Source organism: Heterocephalus glaber, unplaced genomic scaffold (assembly GCF_053883595.1).
Source record: "Heterocephalus glaber isolate CG9 unplaced genomic scaffold, H.glaber_assembly_v1.0 deba00001532, whole genome shotgun sequence".
In the NCBI taxonomy this organism is placed as follows: Eukaryota; Metazoa; Chordata; class Mammalia; order Rodentia; family Bathyergidae; genus Heterocephalus; species Heterocephalus glaber.
In genome coordinates this window covers 21,096,606-21,114,791 of record NW_028258330.1, presented here as the reverse complement: position 1 = coordinate 21,114,791, position 18,186 = coordinate 21,096,606, and the positions used below count along the sequence as shown (strand labels likewise).

The following is an 18,186-nucleotide window of genomic DNA, read 5'->3' as shown; positions in this document are numbered from 1 at the left end:
CTGATAAGAACTGAATATGAGGGCATACAAAAATATTGTAAAGAGAAAGAATAATTCCATGGTTTTTTGACTGCCACTGCATTTTTACCATGAACAAGAGGGTTGGGAAGAATAAGGGATGACAGAAAAGCAAGTGTTCCTAACACAGACAAGGGAGAGAAATTCAGGGAGGGTATTGGAAGAGTAGGACATATTAGTAAAGAGGAAGACTTTTTTTTCTTCAAAAGAAAAGTTGTGGGATCATTTGAGAACCTCAACAAGTCTGGAGAGTTGGGGTGTGCAGGAATCAAGAAGAGAGAATAACCCTTGAGAATATAGACCAGAATGCATGGTCATGGCCATCTACAGGCAGTGGATGACAGATATCTTGATGTGTTCAGACTGACTTCCTGCTTACATTTTTGGGAGGTGTCCCAGGTAAGCACCCAGAGCCAGTTCCCATGGCTCCTGCTTGGGACCAGTACTGGTGGGATCAATGCATGTGCAGAGGAGTAACAGCATGCTATGGACTTGCAGTGTCTGGGATAGGGAGACATTCGGAGTGGAATCTAGGTGAGCTTCTTGTCATCTCTTTATCTCAGGCTGAGCTCCTTGGAGCAGGAAGGAGGGGAAAGAGATTGAGGGTTTCATGCAGGAGTGGATGAAGGAAGGAGCTGTGGGGAAATACATCCACTTTGAATTATCTCCTAATCATTGAAGAAATGTCTCCTGAGTGCTGTTATGTCCCTGGTGCTACTCTTCTCTTGGGACACCTGTTATGAATAGATAGGCAGCTCCTGAGACAAGACTCTCATTTCAGCCTCCTACCTCAGTCCTGACTTTCTTCCTCATCCTTCTGCTTGGTCACACAGAGGGCCAGATGGGGAACAGTTCTCAGAGCCTCCCATCTGGGGTTTCTCAATATTGGTCTAAACTGTGGATTTCTCCTGCCCTATGGATCCCTAGTGTTTAACTACTCTAGAGATGGTCTCCACAGAAACAACAACTCTGTTGCCCTTATTATACACACTCATCCACCTCATTCATGGAGCCTGCAGACCTCTGGGGACATCAATCACACTCCCTTGACCTGGCCCCTTCCTGCAGCCCCCTGCATACTTCCTAGAGCTAGGAGTCTCTCAGACCTGTCTCTATGATCCCTGAGATGCTGAAGGAAGAGTGCCACCTTCCAAACTCCACTGATTCTGCTGCTATTTGAAGAGTGAGCTGGGACCCTGCTGATCCTGCTCATCTGTGACAGTGTGTCCTGCCCTTCCTCCCCATCAACTTACAGTCAGGTCTTCTGTTTCTTGTAGATGTAGATGGCAGATATAAGGATCAGCAGCAGCATCTTTGTGCTGAGGATAAGAGGTATGAGAAATGTAGTAGTAGGAGACTGCTTCAGCTCTGGAAATCAAGGGAAAAGAGAAGCCATTAGAGGGAACAACTGGGACTCCATTCCTTGGAGACTATTTGCCCCATCTGAGGCTACTTGGGCCCACAAAAGCTTTTGAAACCGAATCCTATTTTGTGCATGCTGGCTAAGCTTTAGGCAGAAGCCAGTATAAAGAGGTTCCTCCTTTCCACTCATTCTGCTTCAGGCCTCCAGGAGTGGAGTGTATATACTCAGTGATACACTGTCTGAGTGTGGCCCCTGGTTTCCTACTTGATCCACACAATCCTGAGGAGCAAGGGTTATTATCTGCATTCGGATGCAAAATCGAGGGTTACAGAGTTTACGGAGGGTCACTAGGTTAGTGGGATCTAAACCTAGGAAATGCATCACTCGTATCATTTAGGATAAACATCGAGACTGTGTTCTTTGGATTAAGACAAATTCAGCCTCTCAGGGGCATCAGAACAATTACCAACAGAGTATGGATGTGAGGTGTGGTCAGATTTATGGTGAGAGAGTTGCAAGCCTTCCCTGGATGATTCTGAGTTCTCAGGAGCTTAGGTTGCTCTCTCAGATAGGAAGACAGCATTAATAAAATCTGGTGGTGGAAAACACCTTGGTAAGCAAAAACCAAACAAGTCTCATGGCTTTGTTTCCCCAATGGTTCTGATATTTACAGCAATTACATTTCCCTTGTGCACAACTTTATAGGTACTTCCTTTCTAGCCAAGTTACAATTTTTTCAAATCATTCAGTTTTGCTTTTTACTCCTCATTAGAGTTCTTGCTAAAAGAGGCCAGCAGTATACTTGCCACAGCCAGACCATTGGGCTGCCTTCAAATTTTCTCTGCCAGATTAATCAGTACACTACCTTTAAATTAAGCTTAACATGCCCAACACAAAGTGTTAGGACTTGGATAAAATATAGATGAGTTCCTTTCTAGAATGCAACATGCATAACTTCTAGTACAGTTTCCAATAGAGTCCTCTTTCCCAAGGACTGAATCTGCATGAGCCTGGCCTTTACTGTCTGCATTCCTATCAATATTTTGGCCTTCTGAACTCTTACCAGAACCATCCATCAACCTCTGCTTAAAACCTTGTAGGGCTTCTCTAGCTCACATTTCCAAACCTTCCCAAACTCCACCTGCAAACCACTTCAAAAGTCTTCTAAACCACATCATCAGGTTATAGTCACAGAAATGACCCAACTTTTCCAGTACCAATTTTCTATTTTAGTCACTTCCTCATTATTGGGACAAAATACTTGACACTTAAATTTTTTTCTTATTTATTCCCCCTTCTCCTGCACTCCCTTCAACCCCTCCATGCTTTCCTATTTACGAAGACTTTATTTACTTTTTTTTCATTTTCTCATATTAATTCAATTTCCTTCTTTCATTTCTCCTACCCTTCCCACTTCCTCTTCTCATTTGGCCCTTTTCTTCCTATTTGACATTATCTATTACTCCTTTTTGTCCTTATTTACACTTTCAGTTTCTCACACTAGGGAAACTTCGGTATTTACCCATGTGTGTCATATTTATTTCACTTAAGAGTATCACCTCAGTGAGCATCCATTTAGCAATAAATGTCTCTAATTTCTCATTTTTAATGGTTGAGCACTACTCCATTTTATTAAAAAAACCACATTTTCTTGATCCAGTCTCCAGTTGATGGACATTTGGGCCATTTCCAAGTTTTAGCTATTACAAATTGTGGTGCTATGAACCATGGTATGATTCTTTCAATTATTTGGGGAATACACCCAGCAGGGGAATAGCTGGGTCAAATGGGAATTCCACTCCTTGTTCTTTGAGGTATCTCCATGCTGATTTTCATAGTGGTTGCACCAGTCTACATTACCACCAGCAGTGGAATAGGGTTCCTTTTTCCCCACAGCCCCATCAGCATTTGTTATTGGTTGATTTCATGATAACAGCCATTCTTTCTGGAGTGAGGTGGAATCTCAGCATTGTTTTCATTTGCATCTCTCGAATGACTAGTGATGGTGAACATTTTTTCATATGTTTATTTGCCATTTCTACTTTTTTGTGTGAGAAATGTCTGTTCATTTCAGATGCTCATTTTTGGATTGAGTCTTTAAATTTGGGAAGTCTGATTTTTTTAAGTTCTCTATACATTCTAGACAGTAGACCTTTGTCTGAGGAACAGCAGGTGAAAATTTTTCCCACATTGTGGGTTTTCTCTACACACTGCTGGTGGTTTCTCTTGCTGTGCAGAAGCTTTTTAGTAAGAAGAGATCCTACTTGTTGATTGTTTGTGCGAGTTCACAGGCAACTGAGGTTTGGTTCATAAAATCTTTTCCTACCCCAATGTCTTTAAGAGTTCTACCTAACCTCTGTCCCAGTCGGTTCAGCATTTCTGTTTTAATATTTAGATCTTTAATCCATTTTGATTTTAGTTTACTGCATGGTGAGAGATATAGGTCTAGTTTCAGTCTTTGGCAAGTTGAAATCCAGTTTCCCCAGCACCATTTATTAAAGAGGCTATCTTTCCTCCAGTGAGGGTGTTTGGCTCCTTTATTGAAGATGAGATGGCTGAGTGTGTCTGGTGTTGTTTCTTCATCTTTTAATCTGTTCCACGGGTCCTCTGGTCTGTTTCTTTGCAAGTACCATGCTGATTTTATCACAGTAGCTTTGTAGTATAGTTTCAAGTTGGGGACTGTGATACTCCCTGCCATGTCTCTGTTACCTAGAATTCCCTTTGCTATTCTGGGCCTCTTCTTGTTCCAAATGAATTTTTGGATTGATTTCTCAAGGTCCATGAAGTATGCTGCTGGGATTTCAATTGGGATAGCATTGAATCTATATAGCAATTTTGGAAGTATGGCCATTTTCACTACATTGATCCTTCCTACCTAGGAGCAAGGGATGACTTTCCATTTTCTGATATCCCCTTCAATCTCTTTTTTCAAAGTGCTATAGTTTTCAGAGAAGAGGTCTTTGATTTCTTTCATTAGGTTGATTCCTAGGTATTTCAGTTTTTTGGATGCTATTGTGAAAGGAATTAATTGTGCTATTTCTCTCTCAGTGAGTCTGTTGCTCATGTAGAGGAAAGCTATTGACTTTTGTGTGTTGACCTTGTATCCAGCTTCTGAACTGAATTTGGTTATTAAGCCCAGAAGACTTTTGGTGGAGTTCTTGAGGTCTTCTATATAGAGTATCATATCATCTGCAAATAATGACAATTTGACTTCTTCATCTCCTATCTTTATTCCTTTTATTTCTTTCTCTTGTCTAATTGCTGTGGCTAATATTTCCAAAACTATATTGAAAAGGAGTGGTGATAGTGGATATCCTTGTCTTGTTCCTAATTTTAGTGTGAAGGAATTCGATTTTTGACCATTTAGTATGATATTGGCTGTTGGTTTTTCATAGATGGCTTTTATCAGCTTGAGATAGAGACCATCTTTTCCAATTTTTTGTGGGTTTTTTTTTTAACCATAAATGTGTGTTGGATTTTGTCAAATGCCTTTTCTGCATATATTGAGATGATCATATGGTTTTTATTCTTCGTTCTATTGATACAGTGTATTACATTGATTGATTTGCATATGTTGAACCATCCTTGAATCCCTGGGATGAATCCCACTTGGTCAAGGTGTATGATCTTCTTGATGATCTTCTTCATTCTATTTGCCAGGGTCTAAGTAAGGAGTTTTGCAACTATGTTCATTAATGAGATTGGCCTATAGTTCTCTTTTTTGGTTGGGTCTTTCTCTGCTTTGGGGATCAAGATGCTTCCAGGAATGAATTTGGGAGTATTGCTTCCCTTTCAATTTCATTGAGGAGTTTAAACAGTAGTGGCAGTAGTTCCACTCTAAATGTGTTGTAGAATTCAGCAGTGAAGCCATCAGGACCCGGGCTTTTCTTAGTTGGTAAGTTTTTAATTAAGTTTTCAATTTCATTGATCGATATTGGGTTGTTTAGAGTTTTTAGGTCTCCTTCATTCAACTTTGGTAATTCATACGTGTCTAGGAATTTGTCCATTTCTTCTGTGTTTTCCATCTTACTGGTGTATAGATTCTGGAAGTAGGTACTGATCATCCACTGGATTTCTGCTGGGTGTGTTGTAATTTCACCCTTTTCACTCCTAATTGCATGGATTTGGACCTTTTCTTTCTTTTTTCTGATAGGGTTGGCTAAGGGTTTGTCAGTTTTGTTTTTTCTTTCCAAGAACCAACTCTTGACTTCATTGATTTTTTTATATTGTTTTCTTAGTGTCCATTGCATTAATTTTTGCCCTGATCTTTATCATATCCTCCCTTGTATGAACTTTGGGTTTTTCCTGCTCTTCTCTTTCTAGAAACTTGAGGTTCAACATCAGGTTGTTTAATTGGGCTCTTTCTGCTTTCCTAATATGAATATTCACCGCTATGAATTTCTCTAATAAGGCTGCTTTCATTGTGTCCCATAGATTCTGATATGTTTTATTGTCATAGTCATTTAACTGAAGGAACTGTCTGATTAATTTCCTCTGTGACCTATTGGTTCTTCAGAAGTGTTCAATTTCCATGTGTTTATGAAGTTTTTGCAGTTTCTTTTGGTATTGATCTCCAATTTTATTGCACTATGGTTGAATAATATACAGGGGATAACTTCAATTCCTTTGTACTTACCTAAATATGTTCTATGAGTGAGCATGTGGGCTATTTTGGAGAAAGATCCATGTGGATCTGAGAAGAATGTGTATTCTGATTTTGTGGGGTGAAACACTCTGTAAATGTCTGTTAAGTTTATTTGTTCAAGAGTTTGATTGAGCTTTAGTATTTCATTGCTTGTTTTTTGTCTAGTTGATCTATCTATATGTGACAGTGGGGTATTGAGGTCCCCCACTACTATTGTATTAGTACTTATGTGGTTGTTCATGTCTGGTAGTATTCATTTTATATAGTTGCGTGCACTAGTGTTTGCTGCATAGATATTTATGATTTTCATGTCTTCCTCTTCAATTGTTCCCTTTACAAGGATATAGTGTCCTTCATTGTCCCTCTTAATCAGTATGGGTTTGAAATCCACTTGGTCTGCAAAGAGGATAGCTACTCCTGCTTTATTTTTGGCTCCCATTACAGGGAGTATTGTTTTCCACCCTTTACCTTTTAGTCTATGAGTTTCTTTTTGAATTAAGTGTGTTTCTTTTTTTTCCTCATTATCTTTATTGGTACATTTTAGGTATACAATACACTTACAGTCATCATTGGGATCTTTTACCATTACATGAGTCTCTTGGTTCTTATTTATTTCCCCCTTCTCTTGCCCTCCCTTCAGCCCCTCCTCCCTTCCCTATTTGCAAAGACCTTGTTTCCATTTTTTTCCTCTTCTCATATTTTTTCCTTTCCCTTTTTTCCTTTCCCCTACCCTTCCCAATTCCCCTGCTCTTTTAGAACTTTTCTTCCTGTTACACAATATCAGTTATACATTTTTAAAATTACAGTATTAAGATCTAGGAGACATTACCACAGATTTTACAGAATTTAAAAGGATATAGAAAGCATATTACAAAAATCTTTTTTGAAATAAATTTGACAACTTCTAAGAAGTAACTTAGAAGACAAATTAATGAAACTAACTCTGGAGGAAGTATAAAATTTGAATAGCACCTATTAAAGAAAGTATATTCTTAGCTTGAAAACCTACCTATATGACAACAACAGGCTCATATACATTTTAACTGATAAATTGTATCAAACAATTAAAGCAGAAAAAAAGAAGGAAAACTTCTCCCCTCATTTTAGGAACTCAACATTGTGCTAATCCTAAAATTGGATAAAGATAATAGAAGAGAAAAGTATGAATATAGATAGAAATTTGTTTAACAAAACAAACTCTTAGAAGTCAGATCTGGCAGGATGCAGAAAGTGGTTTTGTTATAGGGATGGCAGTGTTGGTTCAGCATTGGAAGATCCACCCCCAAAAGTCACCATTTTAACAGAGGAACAGAAAAAGCCATATGATTCTGTCACTAGTTGGAAAAAAAGTATTGGACCAAATTCTACAGCTGTTCATGGAAAAAGCTATCAGGAGACTAGAAGTAGAACAGAAACTTCTCAACAAATTAAAGACATGTACTCCATACTTCCAGCGAGAACGTCTTGTATGATTGGAGAAGATATAATGCGTTCTCCTTAAGGTGGGGAACAAGGGCAGATATGCTTACTCTTTATCTGTCCATTAAACTTTGAAACCTAGTCCCCACCAAAATAGTCTGGCAATAAAATGACACAACTAGGATAGGATTGGCACGGCAGAAGCAAAATCTTTATATGTAGATGAAATGATCATCTACAGAGAAAATACTAAGAAATCTCTAGGAGCCCCTAGAACTTGCACTTGAATTTAGCAGGATTAGAAAACACAAGGTATATATAAAAATTCAGGTCTGTGTATACTTGCTATAAATGAAGAATTGGATATTGAAATTTAAAAGTTATGTAGGAGTACAAAGGACCTAGGAAAGTTAAAAAAAACAGTTTTGGAAGACATTTAGTTCCTAATTTTAAAACTTCTTCTAAAGCTACAGTAATCAAGGCAGTGTTGGTGTAAGGAAACACATATAGATCACTTGAATAAAACAGAGAATCTAGAAATAGAACCACACATATATGGTCCACTGAGTTTTGAAAGATTATTTAACATTAGCATTTTATAGAATATAAACTCAATTCAAGAGCTGAGGAAGAGATAGTGTCTTCAGCAAATGGCACTAGAACACCTGGTATCTGTACATAAAAAATTAACGTCAACCCTTTTTTTCTATTCATGAAAATAACTTAAAGGGATCTCTGAACCTAAATAAGAAAGCCTAAAAGTATACAACTTTAAGAAGAAATTATATGGGAAAATATTTATGAATTCAGTGTAGGCAAGAACTACCTGGGATACAAAAAATATGATGTATAAAGGAAAAAAACTGATAAATGAGATTTCATCAAAATTTAGAACTTTAAATTACATCATTAAAATGAAAAGTAGTCCTTAAACATACCATATTTACAATGCATATAACCTATAACCAGAATATATAAAGAATTCTTAGAGCTCATTAATAGACAACCCAATTAAAAAGTAGACATAAGATGATGATAAATAGCCAGTATAGCACAAGGAATGGTGTGCAAGTCTAGAATCAGAAAAATACTAATCAGTACAATAATAAGATTGAATTATACACTCATTAGGGAGATGAAGCTAAAAGTTTTAAAAGCCTTGTCATAACTTTTTCTTTTTGTTGGATTCTCCCCCTTTGTGTTTAATTTGTCATGCCCAATGGATTCATTCTGCTGGTTTTCCTGGGGTTGTGATCCTCATTGTCTTTTCCTAGGGTATTATCTAAAATTTTTTGGAGTGCCGGTTTGGTATTCATGAAGTTCCTGAGGTGCTCTTTATCATGAAAGTATCTTATTTCTCCATCAAGTTTGAAAGATAGTTTTGCAGGGTACATCAATCTGGGTTAGAGGCTGTTTTCCTTTAGGGCTTGAAATACATCACTCCAAGCTCTCTTGCCTTGAGGGTTTGCATTGAGAAGTCTGCTGTGATTCTGATGGGCTTTCCTTTGTATGTGATTTGTTTCTTTTCTCTCACTGCTTGTAGAATTTTATCCTTCTGCTGGATTTCTGGAATCCTATTATATGCCTATGTGTACATTTTTTTTGGATTAAGGCTAGCTGGAGTCCTATATGCCTCACTTATCTGTATATCAAGTTCTTTTCCCCTCCTTGGGAAGTTTTCTGCCATCACTTCTGTGAACAGTTTTTTTATGTCATCTGCACTCTCTCCTCTTTCTTCATTGACTCCAATCAGTCTTATGTTATTCTTCTTTGCATCATCTAGCAGCTGCTGGATTGATTTCTCATGTTTCCTTACAATTTTAAAGCAATTTTTCTTTTCCTCCTCACTAATTGCAATCTTATCTTCTATATCTGAAATTCTATCCTCACATTGGTTCATTCTGCTGTGCAAACTTTTGATGGAGTTTTTACTCTCTTGGAAATCTGTTTGTATCTGTTTTATGGATTCCATTTGTTTCCTATGTTGGGATTCCATCATATTCCTCAGATCCTCTATTTTTTTTTGTCTGTATCCTCTCTAGATTTACTAATCATGTCTTGCACCATGAGCAAAATCTTTGCTGTTATCTGAGTAATTATTTCTGATTTCATTTTTCCCAGATCCTCTTTTGTTGCCAGTTCAGAGAGTCCAGGTGGTTGAGTATCAGGGTGTGCCATCTCATTTCCCTTTGCGGTTGTTGTAGGTGATCCAGAAGTCTGTTTTTGAGGCTTGTTTATGTGTCTTCTCATTTCAACTTGGGGAGTGGGTGCTTCTGGCACCCACACGGCTCACCTTCACTGCCCTAGGAGCTGGGGATGGCAGCGGGGGATCTTCCTTCCGGGTTCTGGGACTGGCTGAGCTTCTCTGCCCTAGGAGCCTGGGATGGAGGTGGGGAGCTTCCTTCTGGGTGCTGGGACCAGCTTACCCTCTCTGCCCTAGGAGCCTGGGCAAATTAAATGTGTTTCTTGTATGCAGCATAATGCTGGATCTTGCTTCTTGACGCATTCTTCTAGTCTATTTCTTTTGATTGGTGAGTTGAGACCATTAACGTTGATAGTTATAACTGATACATATTGAGTTATCATTGTCATGACTTTTTCTTTTTGTTTGATTCTCCCCCTTTGCTTTTAATTTCTTTTTGCACCCAATGGATTCATTCTGCAGGGCTTTCTGGCGTTGTGCTCCTCATTGTCTTTTCATTGGATTTTGTTTAAAATTTTTTGGAGTGCTGGTTTGGTATTCATGAAGTTCCTAAGGAGCTCTCTGTCATGAAAGTATCTTACTTCACTATCAATTTTGAAAAATAGTTTTGCAGGGTACATCAATCTGGGTTGGAGGTTGTTTTCCTTTAGGGCTTGAAATACATCACTCCAAGCTCTCTTGCCTTGAGGGTTTGCATTGAGAAATCTGCTGTGATTCTGATGTGCTTTCCTTTGTTTATGATTTGTTTCTTTTCTCTAACTGCTTGTAGAATTGTGTTCTTCTGTTTGGTTTCTGGAATCTTAACAATTGTATGCCTATGTGTAGTTTTTTTTTTGATCAAGGCTAGTTGGAGTCCTATATGCCTTGCTTATCCGTATGTCAAATTTCTTTACCCCTGCTTGGGAAGTTTCCTGCCATCACTTCTGTGAATAGATTTTTATGTCTTCTGAACTCGCTCCTGTTTCTTCATTGACTCCAATAAGTCGTATGTTATTCTTCTTTGCATTATCTAGCAGCTGCTGGATTGATTTCTTGTGGTCCCTTACAATTTAAAAGAAATTTTTCTCTTCCTGGTCACTAATTGCAATCTTATCTTCTATATCTGAAATTCTGTCCTCACATTGGTTCATTCTGCTGCATAGACTTTCTTTTCTTACTTTTTATTTAAATATATATATTTATTGGTACATTTTAGGTACAAAAATACATTTACATTTATCATTGGGTGTTTGTACCAGAACATGATGCATCTTAGTTTTTATTTTTTCTCCCATTACCTGTGCACCCTGCACCCCATCCACCCTTCCCTATCTACACAGAGTTTGATTCCATTTTTTTTCTCATAATTTTTTTCTTTCCCTTCTTCTCTTTCCCCTTTCCCTTCCACCATCCCCAAACCCTTGGACCTTTTCTTAGTTCAAATTATCAATTATTCATTTTAATCATTTTCATCCTTATTTACACTTTCAATTTCTCACACTAGAGAAACTATTCAGTATTTACACATGTGTGTCCTATTTATTTCATTTAAGAGTATGGCCTCAATATGCATCCATTTAGCTATAAATGACTCTAGTTTTTTGTTCTTTATGGCTGAGTAGTACTCCATTTTATTAAAAAACCCCACATCTTCTTTATTCAATTTCCAGTCAATGGGCACTTGGGCTGTTTCCAAGCTTTAGCTATTACAAATTGTGCTGCTATAAACATAGGTGCACATATATTGCTGTGGTATGATTCTTTTAATTCTTTGGGGAAGATTCCCAATAGGGGAATAGCTGGGTCAAATGGGACCTCTAGTCCCAGTTCTTTGAGGTATCACCATACTGATTTCCATAGTGGTTGCACCAGTCTGCACTCCCACCAACAATGGAGAAGGGTTCCTTTCTCTCCACATCCCCACCAGCATTTGTTATTTGTTGATTTCTTGATAGCAGCCATTCTTTGTGGGGTGAGGTGGAATTTCAGTGTTGTTTTCATCTGCATCTCTTGAATGACGAGTGATGTTGAACATTTTTTCATATATTTACTTGATGTTTTTACTTCTTTGTCTGAGAAATGTCTGTTCATTTTTTAATTGGGTCTTTGAATTTGGGAGGTCTGATTTTTTTCAGTTCTTTATATATTCTTGATAGTAGACCTTTGTCTGAGGTACAGCTGCTAAATATTTCTTCCCACATTGTAGGTTGTCTCTTAGCTCTTTTGGTAGATTCTTTTGCAGTGCAGAAGCTTTTTAATATGATGAGATCCCAGTTGTTCATTCTTTGTGCTAGCTCCCATCTGCTGCATAGACTTTCAATGTAGTTTTTCATCTCCTGGAAATCTGTTTGTATCTGTTTTATGGATTCCATTTGTTTCCTATATTGGCATTCCATCATGTTCCCCAGGTCCTTTTTTTTTTTTAATATGTGTCCTCTCTAGATTTATTAATTATATCTTGCACTATGGACACAATCTCTGCTGTTGTGTGAGAAATTATTTCTGATTTCATTTTTTCTAGATCCTCTTTTGTTGGTAGTTCAGGGAGTCCAGGTGGTTGACCCAGAAGCCTCCTCTGCACTGGGAGCTGTGTCTATGGGAGTCATTTCTCTTCTCCAACAAGGTCAGCTGCAGGTTCAGGGGGTAGAACTTCTTCAGCTGGCAAATGGAATTCTCTTGGTTCCCTGCCTGTGGAGGAGAGCTTTGGAGAGCTGAGCTTTCATCACCAGTGCAAGGATCACTTGGGACAGTTTTGAATGTGCAGCAGGTATTCAACATTGAGGGTATGCTGCACATGAATGAAATAACTGAGAATAACAGCACTCAGTAGGCCCTAAAGGCTAAGCCATTTCTATTACATAACAATGAATGAAATCAAGAATTGTAACTATAAGCATGCAGTCTGAATTCAACAACTATAGTAAAATAAATGAAAATTCCAGGCACAAAGGGGTATGAACATAGTAGGTGCCTAGAAAGTGTAATTTAAATTGGTAAATAAACAAAATACCAAAACAGTGCTCCTCAAGCATAAGAGTCCACATTTGAATTGTAGATGGATAAGAGTGCTGGGAATGAGATTCCAGGCCATTCCAGGAGCAAAAGCCAGGAGAAGGAGCAGGGTTAGCAGCCAAGAGTGGGAGTCACAGTCATCTATCTTAGATGGTGTCTGACAAGTTAACAGTCTTACAACATGGTCCACCTCACAGGTGACCTGAAAGAAAATATCCTTCGGTCCAGCACCACAGTGGTTGTGCTAAAGATGCTATAGGAGATAGTTCTCCCATAGGGTCCACAGTGGTCTGGAAGTTGAAGAGTTCACTCTCATTTTTGAATCACCCTAGGGTGACAACTCAGGGGGAGAAGCTGTGGTACTTGTATGTGAAGTTTGCTGTTGTCCAAGTGTAGCTTTAGCCACAGGACCAGATAACACAGGAGGAGAGGGTCTGGCTACAAAGCGGTATTTAAAAAAGAAAAAAGAAACCTATTTGTTCTATATTCATTTAAAATGTTAGAAACATCCGGCAATCTGCTTAGCCATGCGACTAGCCAACAGCCAGCGTGAAGCTCCCTGGCTCCATTCCGTGCCCCCTCCCACACCACGGTGAGGTCCCAGGCATGGATTGGAGCCCCGCCCCCATCTGGGGCTCTGCTTAGCCAAGCAAATAGCCAGCAGCCAGCATGAAGCTCCCTGGCTCCATCCCAGGCCCCAGCCCACACCACAATGAGGGCCCAAGTGCCGATTGGAGCCCCACCCCCATTCAGCTCTCTGCTTATCCTCCAAGGCCTAGTCTCACTCCCCCCAACCCCTGGCTCTGGCCTTCCAGCTCTTCTGCTACATGGTCCCACACTACAGAGGCACAGGGGATTATAAAGTCCCTTGCCACAAGATAGAGCAGAAGTTAGTAACAGAAAGAGGGCTTCTTAGGCTACTCAATGAAAACTGAAGCTCAGTGGAAAAGTAAAGAGAATCTCTGCAATAAAGGAGCATCAGACCACTGTACTTGGTAAATTGGAGGGATCATCACCTGGGACCATGACCTCCCATTAGAACCTGCACTATCTTCAGGGAAAGGGCAATTGAAATCTGCAGTAGAAATTTGCAGAGTTCAACCCTGCAGGACAGGGAGCTCAACTTGGGATTAGCAGCTGGATATCTGCCTGAAACTCACAGGTCTGCTGCTGGCTTGCTGAGACTCATTGACTTGTATATGCACATGGAAGCCTACGTTGCCTACTGTGACAGCAGAGACATACCCTGAAGGAGGCCCGTCATTTTTATTTTTTGCCACTTGCAAAAAAGAAAAAAAATTTTTTTTGCTTATTTTTAATTCTTAATTTTTACTTTTTTCTACTCTTCAAATTTTTACTTTTCATTCTTTTATCTTTTCTTTCTCTCTCTCTCTCATTCTCTCACTGTTTGACATTGCTCTTCATCTCCTCATTTGTTACTTTCTGCACTGATTTCAGATTTCTCCTTTATTTTTCTTTTCTTCTCTTTTTCCTTCTCTTGATTATCATTAGGTTTAAAGGAAAGTAAATACAGTATCTAGCCTGCCTGTTGCTGTTAGGTAATTATATTCACATATTTGTTCTTTGATTCTGCCTTTTCCTCTTGCCTGTAACAACTTCTTAGAGTTTGTATGATCTTCCTGTGTCTTCTGTGCTCACCACTAATCTTTCCAGATCTTTCTACCTGTCCCTCCCTCCACAAATCTTTCGAACTCCCCACTCCGAAGGAGAAAGATGCTATATTGAAGAGTTTATTCACTATAAACATATGTTGTGTTGGTCCATGGCTTTAACTTAATTAACATAGTTAAATGTGATAGATTAATAACTACCACAAATTGTCACTTCCTAAGCTGTCCTTGATGCTATGGTATTGCTGATTGTATCATGTGGGCTAACATGTTGTGATTGATCTAATTAGTTTTCCTTCCTGGCATAAGGAAAATAAAATAGCCTCAGAGTCATTAGAGTCTCAAAGCCAAAACAGAAGCTATATCTGGAAGACACCTCTGAAAAGCAATAATTTCCCAAGGGTTTTAAACACAAGCAACAAAGATACCTACATTAAGCAATTTTGAAATATCAACCCAGGAATTAAACCAAGGACAGTACCAAAAACAAAAATGAGAAGACATTTAAGCAAGGCACAAATGCAGGCTTCCATGCCACAAAAAGGAAATTCTGGGGGAAAAGAGGTGGAAAAGTCTGATAATCAACCACCTGGACACCCTGAACTGATAGCACAGGAAGTAACAAAGCAGATGTATGAGGCTCTAGAAAAATTCAAAGCAGAAATAATCTCCTAGATAAATACAGAGATGGTGATAAGAGTGAAAGGCTTGATTAGAGGCTATAGAGCAGAAACAGATAAGAAAATAGAGGAGATCAGAAACATGCTGGAAGCCATGAATGCCCAGCATAAGAAAGAAATGGAGTTCAATCCCCGATACCAAAAAGAAAAAGAAAAAAAGAAAGAAAGAAATGGAAAACATGATCACCCAACATAAGAAAGAAATGGAATCCATGAAACAGATTCTAACAGATATTCAGGAGATTAAAAACTCCATTGAAAGCATGCAGAGCATATTAAGAGAATCTGAAGACAGAATATCAGACATAGAAGACAGGAATGCAATTAGGGACCATGAAAACAGAGATTTCTTAAAAATAGTAAGAGAACATGAGGAATCAATCCAACAGCTGCTGGATGATGCAAAGCAGAATAACATAAGACTGATAGGAGTCCATGAAAAAAAGGAGAAAGTACAATTGACATAAAAATCTGTTCACAGAAGTAATAGTAGAAAACTTCCCAGAGAGAGGTAGAGAATTGGACATACAGATAAGTGAGGCATATAGAACTCCAGCTAGCCATGACAAAAATATCTACACCTAGACATATAATAGTCAAGATCCCAGAAACCTGACAGAAGAACAAAATTCTACAGGCAGTTAGAGAAAAGAAACAAATCACCTACAAGGGAAAGCCCGTCAGAATCACGACAGACTTCTCCACACAAACCCTCAAATAAAGGAGAGCCTGGAGTCAAGTATTTCAAGCCCTAAAAGAAAATAACTTCCAACCTAGACTGTTGTATCCAGAAAAATTATCTTTCAAAATTGATGGGGAAATTAGATACTTCTATGACAAAGAACACCTGAGAAATTTCATGAACACCAAACCAGCACTCCAAACAATTCTAAGCAATATCCTAGAAAAAGGCAATGAAGGTCACAACTCCATGAGGCTCAACAAAGGGAAGCCACCAGGCAAGGTAAGAAACTAAAGGGAAAGGGGGGAAAAGAAATAAGAGCCAACAACATTAAAACATCATGACAAGGATGAGTCAATATCTATAAATTATAACTATCAATATTAATGGCCTCAATTCACCAATGAAAAGAAATAGACTGACAGAATGGATTAAGAAGCAAAATCCAGCAATATGCTGTATACAAGAAACTCACCTAACTCAAAAGGAAATTCATGGACTGAAAGTAAAAGTATGGGAAACAGTTCTCCACACGACAGGAACCCAGAAAAAAGAAGGAGTAGCAATGTTATTTGCAGACAAAGTAGATTTCAAACCAAAACTAAGTAAGAGAGACAAAGATGGTCACTACATCCTTGTGAAGGGAACAATCCAAGAGGAAGAGATGACAATCCTAAATATATATGCACTAAATACAAATGCCCCCAACTATACAAAATAAATATTAATGGACATGAAATACCAAATAAGTACTAATACAATTTTAGTGGGGGACCTCAATATCCCACTATCACAAATAGACAGATCATCTAGAGAAAAATTTAACAATGAAATCCAAGAACTGAACCAAGCTATTGAACAAATGGACTTAATAGATGTTTACAGAGTGTTCCACCCCACAAAATCAGAATACACATTCTTTTCAGCTGCACACGTGTCATTCTCCAAAATAGATCACGTGCTAGCTCATAGGACATGTCTAAGTCAATGTAAAAGAATTGAAGTTATCCCCTGTATATTATGAGACCATAATGCAATAAAATTGGAGATCAATAACATAAGAAACCACAAAACTCCCACAAACACATGGAAATTGAATAACACCCTCCTGAACAACCAATGGGTGACAGAGGAAATTAAAGAAGAAATTAGACAGTTTCTACAAGTAAATGATAATGCCAGTACAACATACAGGAATCTGTGGGACACAATGAAATCAGTTCTACGTGGGAAATTCATAGTAGTGAATGCCCATATTAGGACAACAGAGAGAACTCCATTAAATAAACTAATGCAGAACCTCAAGCTCCTAGAAAAAGAAGAGCATAACAAACCCAAAGCTCATACAAGAAAGGAAATTATAAAGATCTGAGCAGAAATCAATGCAATGGAGACTAAGAGAATGATACAAAAAAATAAATGAATCAAAGAGTTGGTTTTTTAAAAGAATAAATAAAATTGATAAACCTTTAGCCATCCTTATCAAAAAAAGGAAAGAAAAGGCTCAAATCCATACAATTAAGAATGAAAAAGGTGAAGCTACCACAGATCCAGCAGAAATCCAGAGGATCATTGATACCTACTTTGAGAACCTGTACTCTAATAAAATGGAAAACACAGAAGAAATGGACAGATTCCTGGATACATAAGAATTGCTAAAGTCAAATGAAGAAGATATAGAAATTTTAAACACTCCAATAACAATGAATAAAATTGAAAATGTAATAAAAAATTTATCAACAATGAAAAGCCCAGGTCCTGGTTGCTTCACTGCTGAATTCTACAAGACATTTAAGGAAGAACTATCACCATTACTCTTTAAACTCATCTAGGAAATTGAAAGGAAAGCAAGGCTTCCAAATTCATTCCTGGAAGCAAGTGTTACTACGATTCCAAAACCAGAGAAAGACCCAACTCAAAAAGAGAACTACAGACCAATCTCCCTAATGAACATAGATGCAAAAAATCCTCAACAAGATCCTGGAAGACAGAATACAGAGTGTCATCAAGAAGATCATACACCCTGACCAAGTTGGATTTATCCCAGGGATGCAAGGATCATTCAACATCTGTAAATCAATGAATGTAATACACTATATTAAGAGAGTGAAGGACAGAAACCATATAATCATCTCAATAGATGCAGAAAAGGCATTTGGCAAAATCCAACACCCATTCATGATAAAAATGCTACAGAAAATTGGAATAGAAGGTGTTCACCTCAACCTGATTAAGGGTATCTATGAAAAACCAACAGCCAACATCATACAAAATGGTCAAGAACTGAAAACTTTCATGCTAAAATCAGGAAAAAGACAAGCATGCCCACTATCACCACTCCTGTTCAATATTGTTCTGGAAACATTAGCCATAGCAATTAGAAAAGAGAAAGAAATAAAAGGAATAAAGATAGGAAAGGAAGAAGTGAAACCGTCATTATTTGCTGATGATATGATACTTTACATAGAAGATGCAAAAACCTCAGTCAAAGTCTTCTAGACCTAATTGACAGATTCAGCAGAGTAGCTGGATACAAAGTCAACACTCAAAAAAC

At 38.2% G+C, this 18,186-nt stretch overlaps 1 protein-coding gene across 2 annotated transcripts in view; it reads right to left on the bottom strand.

Annotated features, from left to right (window-relative positions):
• The window catches only part of LOC101720849 (signal-regulatory protein beta-1), a 69,774-nt gene that overhangs the window by 9,374 nt on the left and 42,214 nt on the right, over positions 1 to 18,186 (bottom strand). For both annotated transcript variants that reach the window (XR_015441997.1, XM_013070852.3), the window contains exon 3: positions 1,272 to 1,386. Coding sequence is in view for 1 of the 2 variants with exons in the window: in XM_013070852.3 (XP_012926306.1) it covers positions 1,274 to 1,386 (113 nt within the window). In the remaining variant the exon portion in view is untranslated. The remainder of the gene's footprint in view (positions 1 to 1,271; positions 1,387 to 18,186) is intronic.